Genomic DNA, 19,802 nt, shown 5'->3' with positions numbered 1-19,802 from the left:
TCTCTGTGTACCTGGTGGACTGGCTGAGCTGCATGCTTTGCACACTGAGCTGGATGGGGGTCTCCCTTCTTTATTCCTGAATGTCATCTGTCCAGAGTCGTACAGGACCAGTGAAATATCTCGGTGCTTCATCCTACAGATGCCACCAGGGAGTCGCGGCTGTGGTGGCCTTTCAGCTGAACCACTCTCTGTCTCTGTAGTCCGGCTGAGGTGTCTTTCAAAGTGTGAGGCGTTGCACCATCTTCATCCTCTGTGGCTCCTGAACGATTTCTTCTTCTTCAATGACTTCCCAGTGAATCAAATGAATTCAGTGGCAAGCAGAAAACAAATGGGCTGAGTGGAGCTCACTCAACGGGAGTGCAAAGGCGTCAGCATCTTTAGGGTGACGTTCAAAGTGAATGTGCAGAACCGGCTGAATCGGGAGTCTCGGGCGCGCTGTCACTGATTGTTCTGTCACTCGTCATGCAAGGACAATTCAATAACAATATGGGGAGGGTTATAAGTACCGAGTTTATGCTTGTGTTGAGATTTATTGATTAACGATTGAATCGCTGATGTGTATTATTTGTCTTCTTCATCTTATTATTATTATTATTGCTGCTGTTATTAGCAGCTATGGACTATCAGAATAACCTGCATGTCTTTTTCCACACCAACAACTGTAAACCTACTTTTGCCCACCCCTTTACATTTATATTGGTATGCACTCATTGTTTTGTTTTGTTTCAGTTGTTGTTATTGTAGAAAATCAGAATATTAAAGTAATAGATTTAGGTCCCTTTAGACACACAACTAATTACTCAGACAAAATAAGCCTTATAAAATGATTACTCTGATTTCTAATAATTATTTGATTGCATGATTTTTACTGGTGTATGTCATTACCCGAGAATGAGCCCCACAATTCTTGTTTACTTGTGATTCTCTGATGTTTCCATCTATCCATCCATTATCCATCCAGCTATATCCTAACTACAGAGTCACGGGGGTCTGCTGGAGCCAATCCCAGCCAACTCAGGGCATTAGGCAGGAAACAAACCCCAAGCAGGGTGCCAGCCCACCGCAGGGCACACACACACACACACCAAGCACACACACTAGGGACAATTTAGGACCGTCAATGCACCTCACCTGCATGTCTTTGGACTGTGGTGAGGGAGAACATGCAAACTCCACGCAGGGAGGACCCAGGAAGCAAACCCAGACGGGTCTCCTCACTGCAAGGCAGCAGCGCTACCCACTGCGCCACTGTGCCACCCTCTCTGATGTTTCGTCTTCTTTTAATTTTGCATTTTAACAACATTGTCATGCTTTGTGTACATAAACTGCATAATGTCATATGAATCACCAGCATGTTAAATATATGATTAATTACATATAATAGCATATGAATTATTAAACAATACATTTGTAATGTGATCAGAGCCCCACATGCCCCCTACAATCCCACATAAGCCGGTCTCAAAGCTTATTACTGAACCAAACAAATCAAATGTGTAGTCTGAGTCAGTGAAGTGAATCAGAAAGCCCACCGCTCACTTCTGTGGGGGGCTCACCTTACAGAGACATCAAAGAGTTGCTCTCAGGTCGCCATCTTTATGAAGCGCATTGGCGGTTGGCGATGTAAGAATCAGCAATGGCAGCCTCAGATGATCGTCTCGGTGGTCTTGTCACTGAGATGTCAGCTAAATATGATGATAACGTGATGGCTACCAGTGAAGGGAGCTCTTATTTCAGGCCTTCTCTCACACACTCACACACACTAAGAGCTTCAAGAGCCTCATACCTGGAACACACCTTTAGTATTTGCTTTTATATCTGCATATCTCCCAATATCCTCCTCTTCTTGAAATTCCCTGCAGTCATCGACCGAACTTTCTTGTTAAACTCCTGTTTAAAAAGACATAATCAAAGAATAATAAAAGCTTTTCCTCGCCATCTTTACTATGCACTTTTATTTACACAGTTTTTATCACTTCATTGCATTTAAATAATCCTATTTTCCACTATTAACTCATCACACAAATCAAACATTACGAGTCTGATTTAACAAATTTAAAAACAAATTTTCACCCCAATACAGCCAGCCTTGTAGAGCAGATGTGGAGAAACTCTGTGGAGGTGAAAAGGAAGAAGACTCTTTAGGAAACGAGACTTTTGGATAATTACATTTTGCAGAAACTGTTATAAAGTAGAGCTAAATGAGATTTATAATCTGGATGTGTTTAAGGTAAGGAAAGTGGCCGACAAAGGAAATCCCAAATCGATTCAGCGTTTAAAAATAACGAGACAATTTTCACAGGACTTCTCCCTGTAACCCCAGTAATCCCCACAAGGTGGCAGTAGCACACCTCGAGTCAGCGAGCGCGTTTGGACCCGCTCAGCTTTCCGTACGAGGGAGGTGGGGCTTATACGTGACGCAAAGCGCTCACCTTCACCACGCATGATGGAGGATTAGGAGAGGAAAACGAAAGTCCGGACCTGTACGGATGAGCGCCCAGGATGCTTCCTTTGTGGACTTCTGTTCTGGCGGCCTTATTGTCCTGGCGGCCTGTGAGTTGCCTGGCCGCCGACTCTCATCAGGAGCCGGAGACTCCGGACTGGAGGATGACTCTGAAAACCATCCGGAACGGCGTGCATCGCATCGACATGTACCTGAACGCGGCCCTCGAGCTCTTCGGAGGGGAGGACGGACTGTGTCACTACAAGTGCATGGACGGTAGGTGACGCGGCGAGTGGATTGTCGTGACGGGGTCGCCGCACTTCATGCAGTAGGACGGGGTGAGAGGTGAGCGGACGCGAGGGTCGTGCTGTCATTACGGTCTAAGCGACCATCACGACAAGGCGTTTTGACAGGCGAACTGCCAGGTCAAAGACTACCTTCGTCTGCCACTAACCCCTGGTGTCCTCGTGTTTCTCTCCGCCCGCCGTCAAAGCGCATAGAGCGACGTGGTGGTGACTTGGAGGTGGCCCGAGTCATTAGTCGCAGTTTAGTTTGGACAGCGACAGCGTGAGTGGCCGGGGCTTTTAGTTGAAGAAGTTGATGAAATGGCAGAAGTGCTGAAAAGACGGCGCTCAATGTGAGGAAAAGTAAAACTGGGGCCGATCCGAATGTGCCGCTGGGGGGTACCAGCCCCCCAAACCCCCGGGACTGAGTTCTGCTTTCAGATTTCCTGCCGCATTCCGTGACGGGGCGTCTCCTTCAGCTGCACCCAGTCCACGGTGTCCTCGCCATCGCCACCACTCAGCCTAGCAAAGGAGCATGTGGGGGAAATGAGACCACCAGCGGCCGGACTGTCCATAAAGCAGGGCAGGGTCTGTGCCAGTGGGCGAGGGATCGACCTGCTTTACCCTCTGATCGCCGCTCACCCCGGTGGGCTGTGTGTGAGTTCAGTGCTTGAAGTGAAAAATGAAGAGGAGGCGACACGCCGGGTGTGTCAGTCGATCGCAGTGACCTTCCGAGATGGAAGCCATTCACAGACCATTGTGCTGCGTGATTGTGAATGAGAGTGCCAGCAAATGCCCAGGTGCGCACCGTGTTTGGTGTTTGTCCTGGCAGCCCTGGGCACCAGACAGGAAACGACTCTGGCACCACGTGACACTGAAATGGAGAAGGGGCGATGGTTTACTGAAATATTTTGTTAAAAGTAAAAACACAACACACTTTTGGACTTAGAAAGCTTCTTGCAGTTTTCAGAGCACTTTACCAGCCAGGACAGATGGCAGGCTGCACATCCCACCTCCCCAGAAGGTGCTGCCATCTTGTGCCCTCTTGCCTGTGAAACGCCATCGTCAGGTGTCCTTTTCTTCTGCCCTTCCATTCTCTTGGTTGCTCCTACTGCACAGAAACACAATCTGCTTATATGATGGCAGGGAAATCTTAAAGCAACATGCCACCCAATAAAATCTATTTTTAGATGTTTCTAACCCCAGAACCACCATTAAGGTGAATTAGGCACTGGCTTAGGGTGCAGATCATGGGGGCATGTTGGGAACCAGTTAGTTGGTTGGTGCACCGATAAGCTTGGCATAGGGTACAAAATAACCTGGCACTGCCACTGACTGAACCCATGTGGTTTGTAGTGATGGCCGAGAAAAAAGAAGTTTACTCTTAGGATTTCATGGAAAACGCACAAAACAATTGAATACACAATGGGGGGTCTGAAAATCAAGAGTCCACCTTATGAGAAGGACTTGGGTGTCCTAGTGGACTATCAACTGCCAGGCAGTGTTCAGAAGAAGGCTAACAGCGTGTCAGGTTATATAGCGCCTTGACGTGTGGAGTACAGGAGGGTCTGCTTTATAACACACTGTTGAGACCTCAGCTGGAGTCCTGGGTGCAGTTTGGGTCTCCATAAAGACATAGCAGCACAAGAGAAGGTCCAGAGAAGGCCGACGAGGCTGATTTAGGGGCCATGGGGGGGATTAAAAGAGCTGAGCCTTACAGAGATGAAGAGGGGAGCTGCTGAAGTGTTTAAAATGATGAAGAGCATCAGTGCAGTGGATCGAGACGGAGACTTGAACACGAGATCATCAAGAACATGGGGGCACAGGTGGGAGCCTAAGGGTGAAGTTCACACAAACGTTAGGAAGGTTTTCTTTACACAGAGAACCACAGACACCTGAAGTAAGTGACCGAGAAGGCAGGAGGACTTTAGGGACCCTCAAAACGCAATGTTTTATAGGAGAATTAAGTGGAGAGGACTGGCGAGCTTTGGTGGGCTGAGTGGCCTGAGCTCGTCTTGATTGCTCTGATGTTCTACACAAAGTGCTCTGGTGGAGCTGGCGTGAGGGAAGCTGTTTGTAGGGCCCTATGGAATTGGTTTGGTTTTTTCACAAATTCTGTTTTATTTTTCCTTGATTTGAATTTTTGGGTTTTTACTTTTTTTTTTTTTTTTTTTTTTTTTTACTGTAAATAGCAACGGCTACCAAACAAACAAACGATAACGAGATGGCGCCTCACATTCCTATTAATGAAACGGCATACTAGCACAACTCAACCTTATTCTGCAGTTCCATTCATCAGCTAGGAGTCCAGATCCTCCATGATGTCCTATGCTGAGATTGCAGTAGGACGGCGAGTGCCCTCCAGAGTTGTAAGAGCTCTGACTAGTTTGATGAAGGTGAACTTCACTTTTAGGGCTTAGGATATTTAAAGACCTCTTTGTAGAGGTGAATGTGTTCAGTGAGGCCCCCTACTGGTCTGAAGCTGCTATTCCACCTGCTGTTTCCTGCTTCCGGGGTCTCTGGCAGGCTGCTTGAAGAAGGGAGACTTGACCCTCCTCACTAGTGCTGCCAGGTCTCTCCCACCAAACTGATGACCTGACACACTGATAACCGTAAGCACTTTTCAAACTCCCTGGTCTGCTTTCAGACAGTGTGATGCCCGGTCTGTCAGCTCTGCTAAAATGTCATTAAGATTCAGCTGGTTGGTGTGAAGGACTGAAGTGCTGCTGCCTGTGAAAAGACAGAAAAGGCGCAGCTCTCTATGAAGGTAACAAAGTCCTGGGGCCTCATGTATAAACGGTGCGTACGCACTAAAATGTTGTGAAAGCCAGTTTGCATGTTCAAATCGCGATGTATAAAACCTAAACTTGGCATAAACCCACGCACATTTCCATGGTAGCTCATACCCTGGCGTACGCAAGTTCTCTGCTTGGTTTTGCAGACTGGCGGCACCCAGCGTCAAAGCTGTGCTACTGTTCCTCTGTGGTTTCCCTTTCTTTTTCAGATCCACATCCCTGACGCGCCTTTATAAATACACCGAAATTAACCGCATATTGTTTATTAGTTTAATGCATCTGATTGTAATTAACCTGTAACAATATAATAATAATTCTTTACATTTATATAGCGCTTTTCTCACTACTCAAAGCGCTCTCCACACAGGGAGGACCCAGGAAGCGAACCCACAATCTCCTTACTGCAAAGCAGCAGCACTACCACTGCAATGCCACCTGTGAGGATGGTCCACAGAATGGTCAAACTATTCTAAATACCATAACTGCTTTAGCGTTGTTACTCTCACTGCACCTTCTTCTTCTTCTGTCAGCTGCTCCCGTTAGGGGTTGCTACAGCAGATCATCTTTTTCCATATTACTCGCACTGCACCACTCGGAGTATTTATATCACTGTATCTGAGTGTGACTCACAGATCTTCAGCGATTGGAAAGAGAATTATCGGTATACAGCATCAAGCACGCGCTGCCTAGCCATTCGCTCTTTGAACTGCTCTCATCTGACCAACGCTTCACAGCCTCTTCTGTTCAGACCTCGCGGTTCACAAACAGTTTAATCCCAAGAGCTCTACATGTACTCAATCAGTCCATCAAGTGCTCCTTGTAGAACTGTTTGTACTTGCAAGTTACCGTGAGGTAATTGTACTTATTATACAGTTATAATATTACACAACCCGAGCCACTTTATAAAACGCGTATTTGCATATGATGACGAGATCATTTTTAAGATGAAATGCAGCAAAATATGTTGATTATATCATACAGATAAAACTTTAACTACACAGTGCCATAGCGCTAGCGAGCTTGAGCTTCGTTCACGGTTTGTTCCTGCCTCGTGCTGTTTTCATGCTGTGGCTGCCGTGACACTGGAAGGACAGATGGATAGAATAATTAAACATTATGAAGATATTTCAATGTTCCTTAAAAGTTTTGAAGAATCAGTGTTCTCATTTGTGAAGTGGCAGGTGAACTGCTGTCAACAAAAAGCAGTCACCTGAGAAATAAACTGAAACGTTACTCACTTGTGATTTTTTGTCCATATGGTTAACGTTTTGTTGACTCCGCACATTCTGATTTCAGCGGTTTGAATTACATCTTGATATACAACAAGCGCAAAGAAAGGCGGCATGTAAATAACTTTCAATTTCACACGCTTTATGCACCCGCATTCAGCTCGCTTGGTCACCGCAAATGCTGTGTGAACAGCCGCCCTCCGTCACCAACCGCCGTTCACTGGATGAATATGTGCGGGCGGATTGTGGTGGATGAATTTCTGTGTTAGAGTTTAGAGAAAAGCCAAGCAAAATGACCCCTTTTATTGGTCAACTTAAAAGATTACAATATGCAAGCTTTCGAGGCAACTCAGGCCCCTTCTTCAGGCGAGATGTAATACAGAGACTGGAGTTCCCTGTGTTTATATACACACTCTAGGACAAGAAACAACTTGTAAATCTTTTACATTCAAGCTAGGGTTAATTTAACAAGCGAGAGAAGAACAATGTATGGTCAAGATCTCTGGATAAGATGACTGTCCACCAAAGTCTTTTGAAGTTTGTAATGAGTTTTTCAGTACAATGTGGCTCTGTAGTCGGGTTGTCTGTCATTCTGAGAGATGTAAACAATCCTCATATCTGGCCATAAAACTCTTTGTCTTTATTCAAGCCATGTTGTAAAGTATTAAATTTTAGCGTGAGTTTAACTTCCCATTCTTTTCTCTCTTGCTGTGTTCTGAAGTTGCCCATAAGCCCTGTGACTTTAAAGTCCCTCTCACAGTGTCCACGGCTGTTGAAGTGGGCCGCTACAGGAACATCTGTGTTGCCATGTTTAATGTGGCACCTGTGTAAATTCATTCTCTGGCGGAGTGTTTGTCCAGTTTCTCCCACATAGAGTGCAGTGTCAGGACATTTCATGCAGAAAATTAGGTAGACAACATTAGATGATCTGCAGGAAAATGATCCCTTTATGTGATGTTCAAGTCGGCAGTGTGGTATAACTATACGGTCTGAATCATAGATGTGGGCACATGTTTTGCATCTTTTCTGTAGGCATGGAGATGTGCCATTTTCTGTTGGTTCACTTAGGGAGCCTCGGACAATTAGTTGTTGAAGGTTTGTTGGTTGTCTGTATGCCAGGAGAGGAGGTTCAGGACATACATTTTTCAGTGTTTGGTCATTGTTTAGTATTGGCTGAAGTTCTTTTATAATTTTTCAAAGTGTTTCAAGATGTGGGTTGTAGGTGACAACAAGGGGGATGCGCTTCTTGTTGTCTTTGTTTTTATATTCCAGAAGGTGTCTCTGGGTATGGCAGTAGCTCTTCTTATTTGAGGGTGTGTTGTTTTGAGGGTGTAACCTTGTCTGATGAAATCTCGTCTGAGCTCCTGCAGTTGTTGATCCCGGTCTGTCGAGTCTGAGCAAATACGATTGCTTGGCTGAAAATAATGGAGCACCTTATATGCTTGGGGTGGAAGCTATCACTTTTCAGGTAGGTCCGTCTGTGATTCGAATGTCTACTCGCCTGTCACTGTGATGAGACCGCGGTGCTCTCGGCCATCAAGGTTTCACCAACTACAACAGAAATTTTCTTGCCACAAATCTTTTGAAGAATGGCGTCCACGTGTTTGTTGTTCAAAGACGCAGGACCAACGAGTTTGACGAAGACGGCTCTCATTCTCCAGTAGTGCGCCTCCTTGATTACAACGCTTAGTAAAGAAAGGACGCATCTTTGTCATTTTTTCGACTGGTATGTCTGACTCGCCTGACCACAAAGTCCTCTGAAGATTTTGTTGTTTCCTGTCTTGTTACCCGAAGAGGAACACCTAGTGATCTTCATGTCTCCTTGTTCTGGAGGTGAGTTTTAGATTTGACGTGGTCAGTGCACATGTCCAGATTCATAAATGTCGCTGGGATTTTGTTGTGCTCTCAATTTTGCAGTTCAGCTCGTGTGTCTTTGTTTTTTTGACATAGTTGGGGTATCTGTTCCTCTTCGCTTTGACATTTCTGTCTCGTGCAGCGAGCAAATTTGTGTGCCTTTAACGAGGAAAAAAAGTGAGAGGGACTGCTGAGTGGTCTTCGAGGAGGAATATGTGTGGCACCGGAGATGTTTTAGGAGTAAAAGGACGGAGAAGACAAGAACTGCTGAAGTAGTGGGCTCACCTCCCCCTTAGACTTCCAAAAGCATTCGGCACACACAGAGGACAACTAGGACTGGTAGCCAGGCCCTTGACGTGAGGTTTAGGCGGGTAAGGTAAGATATGGAGGTGCACGGGTTTGAACTGGACATAAGGATGAATAGTTTGGCTTCTTATATAAAAAAGTCATATTTTTAAAAATGGATTCTCAGTTGGATCAACCTAAAGGATTCTTTGGAAAGAGTTGCATATGGAGCTGTCACCAGCTTCCAAGGAGGAGAAAGATGGCAAAAGAGAAAGGATGAGCCAGAAGTGGAGAAGACGGCAGTGCAGCATGTTGTCCAGCGGTCCCAGGCTGCTGTGCTCACTCCGAAGCCATAGGGTGGTGGTGGTGGGCCGTAAACCCAAGAGACTCTGCTCAATGCCTTTCACTCCACTTGTTAAGAAGCAAAACGTTTGTAGAGTGTGCTGCACGTGAGCCGTCTGTTTATCCGTAGTTAGTGAGGGTCCCTCTGAAGTGCAGTTCCTCTCACTCAGTGTGCACAGTGTCAGTCTTGGGGACAATGCGTAAGAAGTGTTGTCATTGCTACATGTTGTGACCGATCTGGGATGTGCACTTTGATCCCGTCTGAAATGTTTGATTTGTAATTTTAATTGACGGAGCAGAAGGGGAAATCAAGGAAAAATGGGTCTTCATCCCAACCATCATGGTGGGCTCTGTAATAACACCCAGCAGGAGTGGCGGCTTTGAAAACACAAAGCACAGGACCGTTGCTCTCTCCGTCCATCGTCTGAACTCAGTCTCTTGATACACAAATCATCAGTGAGCACGTGGCACAGAGGGTGCCAGCTGGTCTTTGGGCACCTTGAACCCCCACAGGTTTACTTCCTGCAGGGTCCCTGCCAGCTGACTGGAGCATTTGCTTATTAAGCCGGACATTTCCTCTTGACATGTCTGCTTTCTTTATTGCTGAGAACTCTTGAGGGGCTTTTGTGTGTGAAAATGTGCTGCTCAGGGCACCGTGCAACCCCTCGATTGGTGGATTGAAGGCCAGATGTCCACGTGATCATCATCATCATCATCACAGTCATCCGCGTGAAGACTGATTCAGATCATTTAACTGGCTGGGTGGTCTCGGAACCCCTGCAGATTTTTTTTTCTCCAGCCCCCTGGAGTTTTTCTTTGTTTTTTTCTGTCCGCCCGGCCATCACACCATACTTTATTCTTTTTGCTTAATCTTATTTTTTTATAAACGTTTCCTTCCTCATCGTGTAAAGCGCTCTGCGCTCCATCAGTTGTATGCCTGACATGCTTTAGAAGTCAATGTTGTTGTTGTGGAGGCTTAACATTCGTCCTCGTGGCGCAGCAGCAGTCGTTCCTCCCCAGCGCCACTTTTACTTGTTTTTAAAACTTGTGACATTTCTGAGTCGACTGCATTCCGAGTGAATTGTGCGTAATGCCCATGTGTGTCTTTAGTCTTTTTGGGTTTTGTTTCTAAGGGCTGACTGTGAGCCATCAGAGCGCTAATACAGAAGACCCCTGTGCTGGAGTGGGCCCTCGTCTGGGAGGCCTTTGTGTGGGTTTGCTCCATGTCGTCTGTTGTCACATGAATTTGTCATTCTCAGTTGGGAGAGTGTCACTTTAGGTGGCCTTGTCCCCTCCAGACCTTGAACTGTTCAGGTGAGCTCTGGCTCATTGCGTAGACTTGACGGTCACCTGACTTGGCCCACCTATCCAGTAGCAGGTAGGACCATCTTTGCCTCCAGAGTAGCCTAAGACCTCAAGGCGTGAATTTATCAAGCTGCTGAAAAAACGTTTTTGGTTTTTGTCTTGGCTGCCTCAATAGCATCCCGTAGTTGTGCTGATTGATTGATTGATTGATTGATTATTTTTGTATTTATTGGTTGTAAACCTCCTCTTTGAATTGAGATGTGGGGGCAGTGCAGACCATTGGTGCAAACTGAAATATTGTGGCCATGCTGGTGTGACCAGCTGCAGATGCCGCTTTGTGACATGGCACATTGGGATGGTCAGTGACAAGGCTGAGATGGCCATGCTGCTTGCCTCTGACATAAGACAGGACTGATCCGTGGATCTGTGTGCTTTCTGTTGATTTCATGATGGAGCACAAGTCCAGATTCATCGAGAGGGGTCCAGCTCTGTGATTCAGTAGCTCTGCTTGTCAGCCAGTTGGATTGCTGGTTCTTGTCGTTTGGTCACTTGACTTGAGTCAGATGGCCCTGATCTTAACCACAGTGACGTAGATGGAGTGGAGCTCTGGAGTCTATTGGACTCATCATGGTTCACCTCACATTAAGATGATCACACGGATTCCTTTGGTCACTCTCTGCAATGTTTATCTTCAAATCGTGTGCGCCGCATGAGAGTGGGAACCCCTGGTGAAGAATGAAAGCATTCTGAGGATTCTTTACGATAAACGAACTAACAAGTCAGTAACTGTGAACCTCAGAAGCCCAGGGCCGGTCCACAATGCCCAGACCCAGCAGTTCTCACCTGTGTTTGAGACATTGAGATGTTACCTCGTTGAGCATCACTTTCAGTGTCGTGTCGTGAAGGACACAAGAAGCTGTCGGGGACCTTTAAATGAATTCATCCCCCAAATCCTGACTTTCGTCCCAACTAACAGGTTGCCCGTAGTTGACGCGAGCCACCAGGTCCTTTCCCAGACTCCTTCCCTGGCGGCAGTGGAGGCTGCTCGCCGATTTCTCTCCGTGATTCAGAGGTGAGATGTGGACGGCGTCCTGACATTTGCTCATTTCTGAAGAGAAGTCCTTTGCGCAATTGATGATCTTCGTTTTCTTCCTATGCAGGGTCCAAAGCAAAGCCTCGCTACGGGTACAGACCCCCACCACCTAATGGATGCGGCTCTCCTCTGTTCGGAGTCCATGTAAAGTACTTTCTTTTGTTTTATGCTGCTGCTTTATTCCTTGAATCTTTCTTCATGTGTTATTTACATTTTCCGAGGCACAGGTGGAAGAGGCCATTTTATTTAAGGGATTTCCTTCCTGTGGCACTTTATTCTTTCTAGCCTGCCATTTGTTTGATTCGCTTTAAAGTCTCTAAACAGAAGATGATGGCCTTAGGACATGTGGAAGTCAATTGTGTGGGACCTTCTCAGAGTGGCTGTCACAGGGCCATGGGACTGTGCTGCAAATCTTATCATTTCATTCTCAGTGAAACTCAAATATGTCACTTTACTAAACAAAAGGTCAAAGTGCGTTCTGCGCCTACTGCCAGTAGGACCATAAAAATAAATCAATAAAAAGCAAAAAGCCATTTTGAGTTTTGGTCCTTTCACACATGTCAGCCCCAATTTTGAGTTATGCCGTAGAGTGAGTTGAAGATGTTCTTGGGGTGCCAGCAACACGCCAAGTGAGGATCCATTGGCATGCGGGCTTCTCGGAGCACCTCGACTTTCTGCACAGTCCACGTCCCACATGATCAGATGAATCCATTATGAAATATAAATGGAGAAGGAAGTCGCATTTCAGGATCCATTCGTCGATTTACCAGACCCGCTTGTTTGAATTTTAGTGTAGCTGTGAATCCTGACCCCATCCCGTCAGCATGGGGCACGGCATACAGGGCAGAGTGCGGTCAAGATGACAGCTTACAGTTGGGTAGTGCATTGGCAGGCTGGCAGACTCCACCGCTAAAAGTGCATCGGTCAGAGAGGACCTGTGGGCTGTTTCAGCAGAGCTGTAGGTGGGATTGTCGGGTATGAGGCAAGAAGAGACATGTTGGAAAACTACGAGGATGGCTGGCACAGGCAGTGAGGAAAACAGGAAAAAATCCAAAGAAGTTGAGCGCTCCTTCTGTTATTTAACATCCCCAGCGTTTCCACTATAGGAGGGCAGCTGTTGCTGATGCTCTGGCTCGGCGTCTTCTGTTTTCGATCTGCGGGGTCTGCTTAGCTCACACTGTTCCTGTTTCCGTACGACTGACCAAGGATGGCGAAGGCTCCATTTTATGTTCTGCCCTGAGGTTTCTTCAGTGTGAGCTGTGCAGTAAATAAAAGTGCACCTCCAAAGTGTCTGATCTTAAAGATCTTCTCTTTAATTCGCCATTTTGGGAGCACTCAGAGAGTGGCGGCATATGAAGGTGGGAGCTATCAGGGTCGTTCTAGTTGAAGCAAACTGCGGGGGGTCCTGGGGGGGGGGTTTAAGATTCATTAAGAGAAGAGATTAAGGACACCAGGCTGGCATTTAACAGAAGGGTTGGGGAACTGGCAGCCCAGAGTCTTAGTGCACTCCGTAGAGTGAGACGGGCTGCTACAGAGTGACGTGTTTCTCTACATCACAGAGAGTCGCCTTCCATTGCTGTCAAATTTCATCAGGTGGGGCGACAGACGGCATCTGCAATTGGGGTGGGGGGTCTCGCAGACACAACTCCATGTTATTACAGGTGGTGAGATCCGTTAATGTTAATCGAGGATTCCAAGGTGATTCATTCAGGGCTCTAAGCCTTTTCCAGTGGTGTTCTCTTTGTATCAAACTCTGAAAAGTGACTCGCCATAAACTTAAAGTGACGTTTCATTCTGTTTCATTGCTGCTCACCTCCGTCACACTTAGCAACGGCCTACAATAGCACTGGCCTTTCAAAAACGCAAGGCTTTGCTTGGATTAAAAATGTCGTGTCATCAGTTCATTACGCAGTTATTGTCACTCGCTCCGCAAGTTTTATAAATTTTGATCTCACAGAAATATAATGGTTGTGATGAGCGAAGGTTCATTCCACATACAGTTTCACAAAATTGATTCTAAAGTTGAATTTGCTGCAACAATGAAACGCACTAAAAATAAATAATAGTTTTTAAAGTTTTTTTTCATCGGTGGTATTTTTGCCTAAGGATTTGTCAGCACCACACATCCCCTTTCCATCCATACATTTCTCAGAAAAGGGTCCAAGTGAAACTAAAGGGTGAGAAAAGCGCAAAACCCATAATGAGACAAAAAGATGGACTCTTAACACTAGAATCCCTAAAGCCTACGATAAAACGCGTAATCCCGGGCCACCTTAAATTCCTTCGCACCTCCTCATCGGCGTCTTTTGTGTTGTAAATGTGTCGATCAGCACCAGCAGCCTGCTGTCCCATCCTAACCCCCTGAAGGAGCTCATGTGTGTCTATCAGGTGCCTGGAGTTGTGTTGGGTTAATAATACAGAATATCGTTATTTGGAACACAAGCATTTCACGTGTGCTCCATGTCTATGAAGATCTGGAGAAGTGTAGGATGAAAGGAAATGCGAGAAATGCTGAACACACACTTAAAGCAGAAACTGTTTCCATGGTCTACTAATAACGACGTGAAGTGTATAATGTGTGAAGACATCAGTCCAAACATCAAAGTAACACGGGCGCGTTTAGTCAAGAACCAAAGGGGAAAAAAAAATCATTTGATTTACATGTGGCTGTCAATGAGTTCAAACTCGAGCTCAAATGTCCAACGACAGGGAGTTACCTCTGCACCATTCAAGCAGACGTGTAAGAACTGCTGCCTTACAACCAGAAGGTCCTGGGTTCGAGTCCGGCACTCCATGTTTTGAGTAGTGAGCTGCTATAATTATAATAAAAACATACATTTGACTTGAGTCTGTAACACCCGCTGTAAATGCTGGCTACTTGTTTTTTTATTATTCAGTTTTATTCTCTCAGTGGCGTTCACAGATGAATTTGCTGATGGCGTTCATCTCCATTCTTTTCACAAGAGCAGCGCTGTGGCTGATGTCTGCTCAGAAGTGTTTGTTGTACTGGCAGTCAAAGATACGACGTCCCGTGACCACCATCAGACTGGACAAAGGCAGGACCGCGACAACAGACAGCTTCTTCACAGCACTTTCACTGGCTAATAAACGGCCGCACCGCAGCACAGCTCTGTTGGGCACCATAAAGTAAAGTGGGACTTCCACCTGCAGCTAAAGTCACTTCAGTACGCGAGCGAGCAATTCGCCACGCTAGTGTTTGATTTTGTCCGACCCGGTATACTGCACTCCCCGAGTGCACCTCAGTTCTTACCTAGCCATGTTATTAAACCCCTGAATGGTGGTGAATTTTAGCACCCTTGCCAGTGTTTCGTTCATTCCCACTGGCACTTGTAAAGTGGATGATGAGTGCAGATGTCTTTGTCGTGTAAGTGAAATTCTTTTCTGACTATAAATCTGCTCGACAGAAGTAACCGACGTAATGAACAGAAAAGTCCCCCATAATGCCGGGCCGTCAGTTGTCTCCATCTGCCTATGAAACCTCCTCATGCAGTTTGTCCCAGGATTCCTTCCTAGGGTGCCATCTGTCATGGGCACTAGGTAGGCCAAGTAGCCTGTTCCCAGAGTTCCACAGTTAGAATCCGCCATGCCCATTAAACCAAACGTCAGCACCCTGCTGCTGTCATCGCCACCCAGAAGTCTCTTTGTTCTCATTGAGTGGCTCACTCTGCCTGCTAACTGGGCTCATGACATCGAAGAGCCATCAAGGCGAGAAGACTCATGGCGCCCTCTATTGGTGTTAAGCAGAGTGAGACGAGGGCTCCTGCCATGTTGAGGTCACAGGCAGACTGTTTGATACAGCAGAGCGGAGGCTAAACCCGTGTGAATAAATAGCAGGCAGTCGTGATAATACATTTATATAGCACCTTCACAGGTCTTTTGTATGTCTTAGTTTGCTGAATTTGCAGTCATTCTTCACACTCAGATGGCCTGGAATCCCAAAATATCAGAATAAAAAGCCACTGTGTCCTCATGTGCCATCGAGATAAAGAACTGAAAGGCGGGTGTGCTCCCGTTTTAAGTTCCTTCTGGCGAGTGCTATCTCGTTTCCTGATGTTTCTCTTACTCTTTGTTACAAGAGCTGTTGTTATATACGGTATGGTAGTCCTCCATCTCCGTGAACTGCACTACTAACCCACTGCTTGTGATGTCTTCCAGTTTGACATTGGCATCCCTTCCATGACGAAATGTTGTAACCAGCACGACCGTTGCTACGGCACCTGTGGCAGCCAAAAGCAGGACTGTGATGAGGAGTTCCAGCAGTGCCTCTCCAAGATCTGCAGAAACGTGCAGAGGACGCTGGGCTTGTCAGAAAGCATTCAAGGTGAGTGCAAGAGAAAAGGAAACGTCAAAGCGCCAAGCATCACTGATGAACAGGAAAGAGTGGCGTCAAGGCGGACAGAGACGAGGAGTGGATTTGGAGAAAGGCGTCTACTAAATTAATAATTATAATTCAGACCAGGCTGCTCAGATCTCATAATCCACACACCACAGGGACGTTTAGGGACGTTAGAGCTGACTTGTCTTAGGACTTCGAGAAATGCAACCAAATCCCAGCTCTGCTCAAACGGCTAATCATTACCAAAACAAAGTGATAACACAAAATGTCTCGTGTTCACAATAAGGACAACTCTGTTAATTCAAATGCTGTGTTTGTGAGTCCATTTTGAAACCAAACGTCTAGTCAGTCAGCCACTCGAGGCGGTGAGTGAGCAGAGCACAAGCAAGCGTCCGCCGTTATGTGCCCTGTGAGCTCCCAGTGGCTGTCGGCTCTCATCCTCACACGAGCCATCTGTGTGACTTAAGACAGAAGTAAACCTGACTTTACTGGGGGTGATGGGGAGACCCCCAAACCTGTTGAGGTGCTTTTATGACCAGGATTCTGTGTTTACCAGCAGTTTTTATTATAGACGTAAAAAACGCAAGAAGTCTAAGTAACCTTAAAGAAAAGGCAACACAACAAACCATATATTTGTATGAAGTCCAATTTGTAAGAAACGATGCCCCCGGAATCCACACATGAGCTATGCAGACCGATGTCGTGTGCCATCAGAAGCACAAATAAATGGCAAAAGCTTCTGACAGAAGTTGCACTGGCACAATTCCACAATCCCAGGTCGCAATGCAGGAACTGAATGGCACTGGCACAGCACCTGGCAACTAAACAGGTGCCAAGGCAGAGAGCATTTTGATTGGACTGAGCAGTTAGTACGTCCATCTGCTGAAACGCAAAAGCCGTTCAGTTTGTGGTGGCGGATGCTTCTGTGAAGAAGCCGATGAGCCGTGGTGCTCATAGTGTGTGTGTGTAGATTATGTAAGTTAGAATTGAAGAGTCAGATTCCTTGTATATGTGCATAGTTGGCTAATAAATAATCTGATTCTGATTATGAAAGGGAGAGACAAATCCCCCATACATGACGTGACCCATCTGTAGGCCGTGGATGTGATCTTTCGGGTGTCGTCCATTTGGAGCTCCACGCTGTTATCTTTTTTAAACCCATCTGATGTACACTTCCACAAATATAGACATAAAAGTGCAGAAAGTGAGCCGGCAGTCGTGCACCTGACAGATACGCCAGTTAAAGTGCCCAGGACAAGTTAAAATGTAAAGTTCGCTAAAAGCACAGCCTAGCAAATGAAGCGGCAGGACAGTAAACTGTGGAAACACGAGCCTATGATCCGTTAAAGGAATGTCCAGTGTGACAAACACTCACAATTACTATCCAAAATGTCCCCTTCAGGACCGTGGTTGGAGGGTCACAGTGAAGAGGCCAACAAGAGTGGCAGGGCGGGGCAGACATGGCGCTTTTCTGCTTGTACATACAGGACCCCTTCTCAGCTCAGCCAGCAAACTCCACTTTAGCTTCATCTGTGATGTGAATTGCTCGTCGTTCTCGAGCTAAGATGAAATGGCAGTCGTCATCTGATGCCAGTAGTTTTACAAGTGTTGTATTGGCAGTTCGGTTACATTTATAAAGTGCCTTTCCCCAGTCCATACTAAGCTGTGCGAATCGGAAACAGAGGAGATGAGACCGGAGAGCTGACCATCAGGACTCCAAAGCTGCACTAAACGCTCTTCCCATTTCAAATGCTGCCTGCCATTAGGTGGTTTGTGGCCCGATGTCCACCCTGGACACACTAAGCGTGTGCCACAACAGGGAAGGACGCATCTGCTGTGCCCTTTGACTCCACTCTTCTACTGAGCGTCCCAAATGTAAGATGACACCTGAGACTTTAGGCTCCCTGACTGTTACAACTCTCTTTGCTTTTTCAGCTTGTCACTCGGCTGTGGGACTTCTTTTTGACACCGTGATGCACTTGGGATGTAAGCCTTATCTGGACAGCCAGCGAGCCTCGTGTATCTGCAGCTACCAGGAGAAATTGGACCTCTGAGCCGTTTTCACGTTTTTCTATTTTTTTATTCCTTCTTTCTGTCTACACCGTGAGATGTTGTGTCTTTTTCCTGGGAATTAAAGCTGTAGACTGAACTCTAGCATCCCCATTCCCTTGATCCTGTACGTTCCTACCTCATCTCGCCGCCCTCCTGCCAGCTGGATCACATGCACCTTTTCTTCCCAAGTGAATCTTTATGGTCCCTGCTGGCCACGGAGACACCCACAGCATGTCCTCTCCTCACACGGGTCAAAGGTGTCTGAGCTGCTTCCTAGAATGGCTTTGTCTTTTCAGGAGCCTCCGGGTTTCTGGCTCCCCTTTCCTGGTGGCACCTCTGTGTATACCTGTGCTGCTATCTATGGGCCCCCCCTTCCTCTGTGTGCCCACTGCTTCTCTTTCACAACTAGGTGCCCCCCACCACACACCTGATAGATCAGCCATTTCATCCTGATAATGGGCATTGTAGGTGAGATGATGGCACAGGTGGACCCCATGCCATGTTCTGATGGTTCTGTAAAAGAGCTGGAGCTATCCATGTGGCATTGTGGCTCACAGAACTTACCAGAGATTTACAGTTGTGCTTGAAAGTTTGTGAACCCTTTAGAATTTTCTATATTTCTGCATAAATATGACCTAAAACATCATCAGATTTTCACTCAAGTCCTAAAAGTAGATAAAGAGAAACCAGTTAAACAAATGAGACAAAAATATTATACTTGGTCATTTATTTATTAAGGAAAATGATTGAATATTACAGATTTGTGAGTGGCAAAAGTATGTGAATCTTTGCTTGTAATATCTGGTGTGACCCCCTTTTGCAGCAATAATTGTAACTAAACGTTTCCAGTAACTGTTGATCAGTCCTGCACACCAGCTTGGAGGAATTTTAGCCCATTCCAGCTTCAACTCTGGGATGTTGGTGGGTTTCCTCACATTAACTGCTCACTTCAGGGCCTTCCACAACATTTCGATTGGATTAAGGTCAGGACTTTGACTTGGTCATTCCAAAACATTAATTTTATTCTCCTTTAACCATTCTTTGGTAGAACAATTTGTGTGCTTAGGGTCGTTGTCTTGCTTCTTGACCCACCTTCTCTTGATGGACAGATGTCCTGACATTTTCCTTTAGAATTCTCTGATATAATTCAGAATTCATTGTTCCATCAATGAAGGCAAGCCGTCCTAGCCCAGATGCAGCAAAACAGGCCCAAACCATGATACTACCACCACCATGTTTCACAGATGCTGGAATGCAGTGTTTTCCTTTCTCCAAACATAACGCTTTCATTTAAACCAGAAAGTTCTATTTTGGTCTCATCCATCCACAAACATTCTTCCAATAACCTTCTGGCTTGTCCACGTGATCTTTAGCAAACTGCAGACAAGCAGCAATGTTTTTTTGGAGAGCAGTGGCTTTCTCCTTGCAACCTTGCCATGCACACCATTGTTGTTGAGTGTTCTCCTGATGGTGGACTCATGAACATTAGCCAATGTGAGACTGGCCTTCAGTTGCTTAGAAGTCACCCTGGGGTCCTTTATGACCTCACCGACTATTACACGCCTTGCTCTTGGAGTGATCTTTGTTGGTCGACCACTCCTGGGGAGGGTAACAATGGTCTTGAATTTCCTCCATTTGTACACAATCTGTCTGACTGTGGATTGGTGGAGTCCAAACTCTTCAGAGATGGTTTTGTAACCTTTTCCAGCCTGATGAGCATCAACAACTCTTTTTTTGGAGGTCCTCAGAAATCTCCTTTGTTC

General features: G+C 46.1%; 1 protein-coding gene across 1 annotated transcript; it reads left to right on the top strand.

Moving 5' to 3' along the window:
* The first annotated feature begins 2,407 nt into the window (after window positions 1-2,407).
* Window positions 2,408-18,141, top strand: pla2g12a (phospholipase A2, group XIIA). The gene is made up of 4 exons (XM_028805940.2): window positions 2,408-2,719; window positions 11,698-11,774; window positions 15,807-15,972; window positions 17,923-18,141. Exons 1-4 carry the CDS (start codon window positions 2,503-2,505, stop codon window positions 18,039-18,041), a joined length of 579 nt encoding a protein of 192 aa, XP_028661773.1. The 5' UTR covers window positions 2,408-2,502; the 3' UTR covers window positions 18,042-18,141.
* The last annotated feature ends 1,661 nt before the right edge of the window (window positions 18,142-19,802 follow it).

The sequence above is a fragment of the Erpetoichthys calabaricus genome, chromosome 7, assembly GCF_900747795.2.
Source record: "Erpetoichthys calabaricus chromosome 7, fErpCal1.3, whole genome shotgun sequence".
Lineage (NCBI taxonomy): Eukaryota > Metazoa > Chordata > Cladistia > Polypteriformes > Polypteridae > Erpetoichthys > Erpetoichthys calabaricus.
The sequence above is the reverse complement of the archived record's forward strand: the minus strand, read 5'-3'. Positions and strand labels throughout refer to the sequence as shown.